The following is a 9678-nucleotide window of genomic DNA, read 5'->3' on the forward strand; positions in this document are numbered from 1 at the left end:
TCTTTAAAGTGAAATGATCTGAGACAGTGTGTGTGTATGTGACTGAAGTGAAAATCTGCCAAACACTTGTATGATACACCCATCTTATTTGCCATTTTGTGTTAATTCATTGAAATAAATTCATCGAGGGGCTGGAGAGATTGCTCAGTGGTTAAGAGAACAGGTTGCTCTTGGAAGGGACCTGCGTTTGGTCCCCAGCACCCATAAGGTGGCTAACAAGCAATGTAACTCCAGTTCCAGGGGATCTGCCGATGCCCTCTTCTGTCCCAGGGCACTGCACAATACAGGTGCACTTATAGATATGCAGGTAATGCACTCATACACATAAAATAATAAATAATCTATTAATTGAACTCTTCTGCATTGGTCTCACCATTCTTTAAAAGCGTCCCCATTTTTTTGAATTAAAATAACCACCCCTACTTCCAGTCCTTGGCACTCATTTTCCACTGGAACTAGAAATGTTGAAGAGCCAGGGAGTCTTTGCCTTCTAGTTTCTGGCAAGTGCAAAATCACTTTCTCAAGATGTCACCCCAGCAGAGCTTCAAGAGCTCACATCCTGGCACCTTGTGGAACCTGCCTGCTTTCTGAAATGTCTAAGTTCTTTTTTTTTTTTTTTTCTTTCTGAGGTACTGGCTAAAGCCTGGGCACATTTTCGCAAACTCCCTAGGCCTTTTCGCTCTTTTCTTCTGAAGTGACAGGATCACTCCCACCGGGTGGTTGCTTACAAACCACATGGCTCTCTCTTCCTCCTCTCTCCTTTTCTCTTTGGTAAAATTGCTGAGTTACAACTTGTTTGCTCCATTGTTTTTCTCTCAAGTTCTAATAAAATTGTTCCCGATCTTAAAAAAAGTCAACTTTTGGAAAGCATGCACAAGCTGAAGCTGAAGCCTCAAGACAGTTCAGTGACAGATCACTTGCCTACTATGTACAGAAGTCTTAGATTCATTCAATCCCCAGCAGGGCAGAGTGTGTGTGTGTACGTGTGTACGTGTGTGTGTATGTGTGTGTGCGTGTGTGCATGCCTGCCCATGTGCTTGTGCAGCTTTACCCTAGAAGAATATACTATCAGGACAGGGCAGCTGGTCTATTCCTGTAATCTCAGCATTTGGGGGACTGAGCTAGGACTGCTGCCAGTTTGAGGCCATCCTGGGCTACATAGTGAACACCAGGTCAGCCTGGGTTACAGAGTGAGTCTGTCTCAAAACAAAAAAGAAGCATGTGAGGTAGAGAGATTAACCTCAAAAGCTGGCCCTGGAACTTGCTGTTACTTGACTGTTCGTCCTATAGCTGGAATTATTAGTAACCTCCTTAGCCAATTTCAGAGTTGTTACTAGACTCCCAAGATAATTTGGCCCTTAGGGGTTGAGACTCTTTAAAGGTTTTATCTTTGCTTTATTACCTTTGCTTTATGAAGTCATTTAGGATCGGACGTGTGACACGGTGGAAGGACCTACCGTTATCAAATGGAAGCACTAGCAAATCCCTCAGGCAGAATGCCAACGTCTGCCATTTTCATGGGGCTTAAGTGATGACCAGGACTCCAAAGGCATCACCACAGTCACTTTCCACACAGGCCCATTGGGCCTCGAGCGCCCGCGTGAACCGCTTGACTGCACCCGGCCTGTGAGCGGGGCGGGGCGTGGGGCACCGGAGGTGATGTGTCCCGTGTGCACCACAAAGCCCTTTACTGAGGCGACAGGTGACGCAGGGCGCTGGGCGGGGGGACGCGGGAGGCAGCAGGCGCGTGTCGGCGGCGGGTCGCGGGGCCGCGGCCTGCAGAGACCTGAAGTTAGGGTAAAGACTGGCGGGAGAGCGGCGGCGCGGGCGGGCGGGCATGGGACGCGGCGAAGCCCGGGGCTGCTCCTAGGCCTGCGCGGCCTCTGCCCTCCCAGAGCTGCGCGTCCAGAAGCAAAGCAGCCTGGGAGTCGGCGCCCCCGCCCCTGAAGCCCAGACTCAGAGCGGGAAACACGGGGACTTGTTTATATTTATAAGCTCCTGCCAGCAGAGCTACTGGTGTTCAAAGCGGCTACCAGGGCACGCATGTTGGCGTGGTGTTTGACTTGTTTGACAGGCTCAGGCAGTGACAAAACACCATGACAGGACGCTGATGCTGTTAACTGAAACCTTGTCTCAGGATGAGAAATCTTGCTTGGCATTTTCTCTCCTTATATGGTGGAAAGAATTGATAAAGCGTCTTCCTGAATAAATAAAAGAACTCAGTTTTATTTTCAGAGTTCAGGCTCAATGAACGTTTATTTAGGGATTCCAGACACACAACATGCTTTCTCTGAACATTTTGATTATTTGGTCATAAAAATACATGGAAACTGTTAATTATGTTGCTGTCTTTTCAGGCAAAGTGAACAGAGAATCCGTGACGTTACATCAGGCTCCTACGTAAGAAAACCATGGCATATGGCTTACCAAGAAGGAACACAGTGAAAGCCATTTTGAGGGGCAGTTGTTATAAAGTGTTAGTATTTTATCTTGGTATAATGGCTAGAGCCAGGGGTGCCTTTGTTACCAGGACCGTACACTCTGTTCTCAACAAGAATTGTCTGAATGCTTGATTTTGTTTTTAAAAGGCTACTTTTATAAGAATATGCAAGCATTTAGCTTCATTATGTTGCTGTGATAAAACACTGAACGAAAGTAACTTAGGCAAGGGGAAGAAAAGGATTCATTTAGCTTATGCTTCCAGATCACAGTCCAGCATTGAGGGAAGTCAGGGCAAGAACTCAAGCAGGAACTTGATGCAGAAGCCATGGAGGAATGCTGTTTGGTAGCTGGTCCCCAGGCTCACCTTAACTAGCCACCTTATACAGACCAGGGTCCCCTGCCCAGGGAATGGAGCAGTCCACAGCGGGCTGGGTTCTCCTACATTAATTAAAAATCAAGACAATTCCCCACACACATGTGTATGGCCAATTCCATCTGAGAAATACCTCAACTGAGATTCTCCTGTGTCAAGCTGCTATTTAAAGCTAACTATGAGACAATTCTATTTGGTCTTTACACCAAAATGATTATTTTGAAATAAGAAAACTGAGAAGTTTATAGGTTGATCAAAATCAGTGATCAAAAATCAGTGTTTACGAAGTACTAGGATAGGGAGCTGAGTCATCTTATTTAAGAACATTTTAAAAACATTTTATTATTATTTTTATTTTATGTGTATGTGTGTATTGTCTGCATGTAGGTAAGTGCACCCATGTCATGCAATGCCCACAGAGGACAGAAGAGGCTGTTGGATTCCCTGAAACTGGAGTTATGGACAGTCGTTAGCTGCCATGTGGGTGCTGGGATTTGAACCCGGGTCTTCTGCAAGAACAGCCAGTGTTCTTGACTGCTGAGCCATCTCTCCAGCCCCAAGAACAATTTTAAAATTAAGTTTTTAGGTTAGACTATAAAGTAATGAGTTACATTATGACATTTTCATACATATGTGTGTGCGTCTTTATATTTTGGTCTCATTTTTTACTACCACCATCTTTTCTGGTTTTTTTTCTTGAGACAGGGTTTCACCTGGCTGGCCTGGAACTAGCTATGGAGACCAGGCTGACCTAGAACTCACAGAGATCCACGTGCTTCTTACTCCTGAATGTTGGGACTTAAGTTGTGCACAACCAAGCTTGGCTACTACAACCTTATTAAAACACATGTTTAGAGTTACCCAGTCTACTAAAAATACCTGGCACAAAAGTACTCACTTCCTTAGGTGGTATAAAGGGGTCAGTTTAGCATCCTGTCTCCTTTGGCAGGCAGTATATGGACAACATCAACTTAGCTGTCTTGAAGACTTGGGCTCCAAGCCTGGTTCTCTTCTGCACACTTTCTCTGGGCCTTGACTCCCACATCTGTAAACAGGATATAACAATGCCTGTCTGTTGTGGTATGGCTTGCAACTGAAACAATGCATGTCAAGACCTGCAGATTGCCTGAGGGATGTGTGTGTGTAAGGCAGTCAGAGGACAGCTTGTGCAGTTCAGTTCTCTCTGTCTACCATGTGAGTTTCTGGGATCAAACCCAGGTTGTCAAGCTTGGTGGCAAGCACCCTTACCTAAGCTGAGTCATCTTACCAGCTCTGCTTCTTTTCTTTTTTTAAAAACTGAATGAGCATTCTTACTAATACATCTTTGTGACTTGTCAATTACATCTATAATAATTCTATTGATTTTGTTTTATTTTTTAAAATATTATGTGTATGAATGTATTACCTACATGTGTATGTGAGTACCCATGTCGTGTAATGCTGCAGAGGTCAGAAGAGCGCTTCGGATTCCCCTGGAACTGGAGTTAAGGACAGTTCGTAGCCACCATGTGGGTGCTGGGAATCGAACCCGGGTCCTCTGCCAGAGCAGTCAGTGCCCTCAACTGCTGAGCCAACTTTCCAGCCCCTCTATAATAATTTTATACCTTAACTTATTCCCTGTTTAGTTTGTTTCTCCATTGCTGTGACAAAACACTCTGACCAATACCAACTTGGGAAGGGAATGGTTTATTTGACTTACATCTCCCGGGTCACACAGTTCATCAAGGAGCCCAAGGTAGGAACTCAGGGCAGGAGCCTACAGGCAGGAGCTGAAGCACAGGCCATGGAGGAACGTTGCTTATTAGCTTGCTCCTCTGGCCCGTGTTCAACCTGATTTCTTTTTTTTTTTTTTTTTTTTTTTTTTTTTTAAAAAAAAAAAAAAAAAAAAAAAAAAGAGGACGATAAATCTTTCACTGTGATATATCAAAATAGCACGGATATCTGCCTGCCTCTGCCTCCTGAGTGCTGGGATTAAAGGCATGTGCCACCACACCCGGCCCTCAACCTGATTTCTTATACAACATAGGCCCATCTGCCCAAGGGTGGCACCACCCACAGTGGACTGGGCCTTCCCTTTTCACTCAGTAATCAAAAAATGCTTCACAGACATGGTCACAGGCCGGCCCAACAGAGGCAATTCCCCAATTGAGGCTCCCTCAACCCAGGTGTGTCAAGTTGACAACTAAAGCTATCCAGCACACTCCCTAAAGTTGCATGATGAAGTAACAGGGAAACTGGAGGAGGAAATCAAAGGGTAACACGTGTGATATCGTTTATCTTAGCCTAAAGCAAGGCTTCTGCTGACCCATGCACATGAGGCTAAAGTAGTAAGGACTGCAGATGAGAAACTTGTAGCTAATATTTCTACTTCAGAATTAAACTAAATTAAGGCTCATAACGATTGAGTTTATATTTTTTTCCCTGATCATATATCATCAAAGCTTTGTGTACGCCAATTACCTTGCTCCATATATGATTCTGTCTTTAATTTCTGTGAATACACACACTCTCACACACACACTTTTTTTGTTCAGTTTTTTAAAAAAAGTTTGTGTGTGTATGTGTGTGTACACCTCTGAGCATGAGTGGAAATCAGAAGACAACTTGCAGGACTTGGTTCTCTCTTTTAGCATATTGGTCCTGAGGATGGATCACAGGTCATCAGGCTTGGCAGCAAGTGCCTGTACCCACTGGCCATCTTACTGGCTCCTTTGTGTTCTTTTAAGACAGGATCTTATTGCATACACTAGGCTGCTCTGGAATTTACTGTATAGCCTAGGCTGTCCTTAAACTCATCATCCTCCTGCCTCTGCCTCCTAAATGCTAGGATTATGGTTGTGCTGCCTTTCCCAAGTGTCAGGAATGCAGGCATGCACCACCACACCCAACTTGTAATATTTTTTCTGATCAGCCATAAAGGACTTGGTAGCTTACAGTTCCTGTCTACAATTTTTCATGGAAAGGTTGGATTGATTCTGGGCTGCTGCATTCTGAACAAACATTCCTGGTATAACTTCTGGCCCTTTTCTAATATGTCTCTGCATTAATTAGAAGGAAACTTTTTTCCCTAGTTACAGTAGAGACTCTGGAAAATTCAGACTACTCTTCTATAAACAAAAATGTCTTGTGGAACAGAACTCAGATTTGGCAAGATGTATTCTGTATTTTATATAGTACTGCCCAATAAAAATTTATTGAATAAATTAATGAATATTTTCCCCCAGACAGGAACCATGGGATCTTGCATCTCTTACAAAGACCTGGTACATGAACATAGCCAACATCAAATTGCCTTTCTTGGGAGAAATTACATTTGGTTCTCCTGTAAAACTCACGCCATGTAAAACCAATAAGGATGGCCTACTCCCTTCAGCAGAAGGTAAGTTCCTTAAGATCTGTCTCAATAAAATATTAATTGTATCACTTACTAGCTATCAGGAATATTTAAATATACTTGTACATCTATGAGCCCTATCTTTTTTTCATACCACTAATCTTTGTAGCTCCAGCTAAGTGGTTAATTCTTCAACAATGTCAATGTTTCTATATGATATTCAGGTTTTTTTCAACATAAAGACAACTTTCTATTTTTCATTTTTATTGGAAAAATTGTTATAAGTCATATTAGAGTACTTGGCTGTTGTGGATCTAACTCTTATGTGTGAACTTAAAAAAAATCTGCCTGATTCAGAGTCTTCCCAACAAGGCCAGCTATATTAGTTTCTTTCTTTTTTAATTTATATTTCTATTGAATTTTTGTACATTTTATACAAAACATCTTTTGTTTTTCTTTTTTTTTAAATTTTTAAAAATTATTTATTTAATAACAACATACTTAGAAGAAGCATATCATTACAACACAATTGACATATTCAATAACGGTTTCCTGAGGTAGGATGCATCACTTTCAAAACTGGCTGTAAATTTTTAGGTTTACAGTTGAATTATTACAGTTATACAATATTGTACTCAGTATAAACCCTATAAGACATAAATTAAATGACGTTTTAACCTTTAAAAAAGATCTCCATTTCATTATTAAAATACACAGTTTCATACAGAAAAATTCTTTTTCAATGCAATTGACATTGGATGTTTTCACATGCATTTCTAATCTCTATATGCATGACTATCACTGGTCACAGTCGCCCACCTTCTGAGCTCCTCGGCATCTGAGCATGAATACAAACTCGTCAGATAGACAGCCTTCCTCTCCCACTAGAGGCTCCATACTCTGCCATCCCTGTCACTGTCCACTGTGTTGTCAGCACCCTCATCCATTCCCCCTGTCTGCCCTTCTGGTAAATCTAGTCAGCCAGAGGTCCCTGTTCCAGGAGGGTCAGCTGTTCCTCATCTACTGCAATCCATTGTCAGTATTCCTTTGGATAGAATTGGGGTCTGCTGTTCATTTTTCCAGTCGTATGTTGGGTTACCATCTGGAAGAGCCTTTATCTATCCTAGCCAACATCTTTTGTTTTTCTTTTTGAGACAGGGTCTCTCTGTAGCTCCAGTTGGCCTGGAACTCACTATGTTGACCAAGCTGGCCTCAAACTCACAGAGATCTGCCTGCCTCTGCCTCCTGAATGCTGAGTCTGAAAGCATGCACCACCACGCCCAGCAACAAACATAATAAAAAAAATTTATTATTTTTATTTTATGTGTATGAGTGTATTACCTGCATGTGTATAAGTGCAACCGTATCTGCAGTGCCTGTGGAGGTCAGAAGAAGGCGTCAGATTCCCCTGGAACTAGAGTTATGGTCTGTTGTTAGCTGCTATGTGGGTGCTGGGAACTGAACCCTGGTCCTCTGCAAGAGTAGCCGATGCTTTTAACTGCTGAGCCATCTCTCCAGCCCACAAAACAGCTTTCTAAAAATATTTTATTTATTATTTTTATTTTATGTGTATGAGTGCATTGCCTGTATGTGTGTAAGTGCACCTGTGTTGTGCAATGTCCAAGGAGGTTAGAAGAGGGCTGGAGTTGTGGACCACCGTTAGTCGCCATGTGGGTCCTGGGAGCTGAACCCAGGTTTTCTGCAAGAGCAGCCAGTGCTCTTAACTGCTGAGCCATCTCTCCAACCCCCATACAAAGCATTTTAATCATTTTTATACCCCCTTCCCCATAGCCCACCCCACTGGATTTCATGCATTCTGTCATATATGTTAAAGGTCTATTAAGTCAAGTTAGTCCCTCTGATTTCATGCATTCTGTCAGTCATATATGTTAAGGCCTATTAAGTCAAGTTAGTCCCTCAGTGCAAGTTCATCCACTGGGGTCTAGTCAGCCTATCTAGAGTCTTTCCCTTAAAGAAGATCAGCAGTCCCTCACCTGGCAGTAAGCAGCTGCCAGCATCTCTTTGGCTAAGGTTGGGGTCTGCTGCCCATTTCTCCAGTTCTATGCTGGGTTTTTGTCTGATTGGGTTTGCATGGATATTCAGCTTTGATAAGATTCTGCCTGATGAAAAATGCTATTCTGCCGCTTCATGTATTTTGTTTTTTAGCTATCAAAGTCGAAAAGGAGTATGAAATGAAGCACCTGATGAAACTGAAGTGCCGAGAAGATGCATATGCCCAAGTCTGCTTTCCTCTAAGGGAAAAGCAAGGTGGTTTGAGAAGACCTCTGCAGCCCAAGTGACACCACCGTCTTCTTAAGTCTGTGCTCTTTTCCTGCATACAAGGGGAACAGGTCTCTGATTCGTTCACTGTGTAGTTTTTTCACTGTGTAGTTTGCTGCAGTCACAGCGGTGGCCCCTGGTGATTGGGCCGATGCTCTGAAACGTGGCTTAGTGGGGAGGCTCTGACAGAGCTCCTGGGCCGGCTACACTCTCGTTCCTTTGTGTCATAAACAATAGCACTGTAAGTAGATGAAAACTATACCTGGAGTTGAGTCATTTTGTGTTACTCATCTCAATTCTTATAAAGGCAGGACAAGGGAAGAAGAAAGTCTTGTCGGAGGAATCACTTGGAAGAAACATTTTGAACTTGCATCTTTGAGATCCCAAGGGGAGAGCTCTAAAAGAAAGAGAGAGAGAAATTCTCTTAAAAAGGATAAACTGAAAAAAATTGGTTTTAAGAAAATGATAGGTTTAATTCTGATAATTCTACAGCTACCAGTTTTTAGTGAAGTATCGCATTATTCTCATGTGATATTTAATTTTTTTATTTAAATATTTTATCATGTGGTACTTCAAAATAAAACTTGCTTTGTTTCTGTTTTACTAAAAATTTTTCAGTTGTTTTCCTTCTGGCTAATATTCTTTGCCTAATGGACCTGGAGCAAGTCCAACATACACACTGGAAAGGGATGTGAAGGCGCAGAGAAAGCTTTATTATGGAGAAAACTCGTATTTGCTCAGAGTGACTGGAGAATGGGGACCTGGAAAGAAGTAAATTTGTATGAACACATTTTTCTAGAATTGAAATCCAATAAAGCATGTTTGCATGTTAAGCACTCTTTATTTTTTAAGGTGACTCAGTTAGCATTTGTAGGAGATTCTCATTTCTTAGTCTTATGAAAGTCACCATGATGAGGCAGTATTTAAATGTATAGATGGGCTGGGGAGTGACTCAGTGACTCAGCTATGAGCACTGGATCTCAGCACTAAAAAAAGGGAAAAAGGGCACTACTATCCTCAGGCCTCTTGGGGTAAGTCTACAGCGCAGCTCTCCGAGGCAGTATTTAAATGTATAGATGGGCTGGGGAGTGACTCAGTGACTCAGCTATGAGCACTGGATCTCAGCACTAAAAAAAGGGAAAAAGGGCACTACTATCCTCAGGCCTCTTGGGGTAAGTCTACAGCGCAGCTCTCCGATCCGGGACTCCCTAAGCCTCATTCACCCTTCCACCCCAACCCCCCCCTGCCC

At 42.7% G+C, this 9678-nt stretch overlaps 1 protein-coding gene across 3 annotated transcripts; it reads left to right on the forward strand.

The window, feature by feature from the left end:
• The first annotated feature begins 1593 nt into the window (after positions 1–1593).
• On the forward strand, positions 1594–9065 carry CUNH4orf36 (chromosome unknown C4orf36 homolog). Of its 3 annotated transcripts, XR_003846877.1 has the most exons (5): positions 1680–1797; positions 2358–2476; positions 6040–6194; positions 8316–8500; positions 9048–9065. XR_003846877.1 is itself a non-coding variant. In XM_008851748.3 (4 exons), exons 2-4 carry the CDS (start codon positions 2412–2414, stop codon positions 8447–8449), a joined length of 354 nt encoding a protein of 117 aa, XP_008849970.1. In that variant the 5' UTR covers positions 1594–1702; positions 2358–2411; the 3' UTR covers positions 8450–9008. The 3 variants fall into 3 exon arrangements, 2 of the variants coding, with proteins under 2 accessions (XP_008849970.1, XP_008849969.1); XM_008851748.3 differs by lacking the exon at positions 9048–9065 and having other exon boundaries at positions 1594–1702; positions 8316–9008; XM_008851747.3 differs by lacking the exon at positions 9048–9065 and having other exon boundaries at positions 8316–9008.
• The last annotated feature ends 613 nt before the right edge of the window (positions 9066–9678 follow it).

Source organism: Nannospalax galili, unplaced genomic scaffold (genome assembly GCF_000622305.1).
Source record: "Nannospalax galili isolate Female #2095 unplaced genomic scaffold, S.galili_v1.0 scaffold405, whole genome shotgun sequence".
Classification (NCBI taxonomy): domain Eukaryota; kingdom Metazoa; phylum Chordata; class Mammalia; order Rodentia; family Spalacidae; genus Nannospalax; species Nannospalax galili.

What these genes read in the sequence shown, in the direction of transcription:
- CUNH4orf36 (XM_008851748.3), top strand. Translation starts at nt 2,412, where the DNA reads ATGGCATATGGCTTACCAAGAAGGAACACAGTGAAAGCCATTTTGAGG. An exon ending in AGGGGCAGTTGTTATAAAGT is followed by an intron (nt 2,477 to 6,039) that starts GTTAGTATTTTA and finishes ATTTTCCCCCAG; the next exon opens with ACAGGAACCATGGGATCTTG. An exon ending in CCTACTCCCTTCAGCAGAAG is followed by an intron (nt 6,195 to 8,315) that starts GTAAGTTCCTTA and finishes TTTGTTTTTTAG; the next exon opens with CTATCAAAGTCGAAAAGGAG.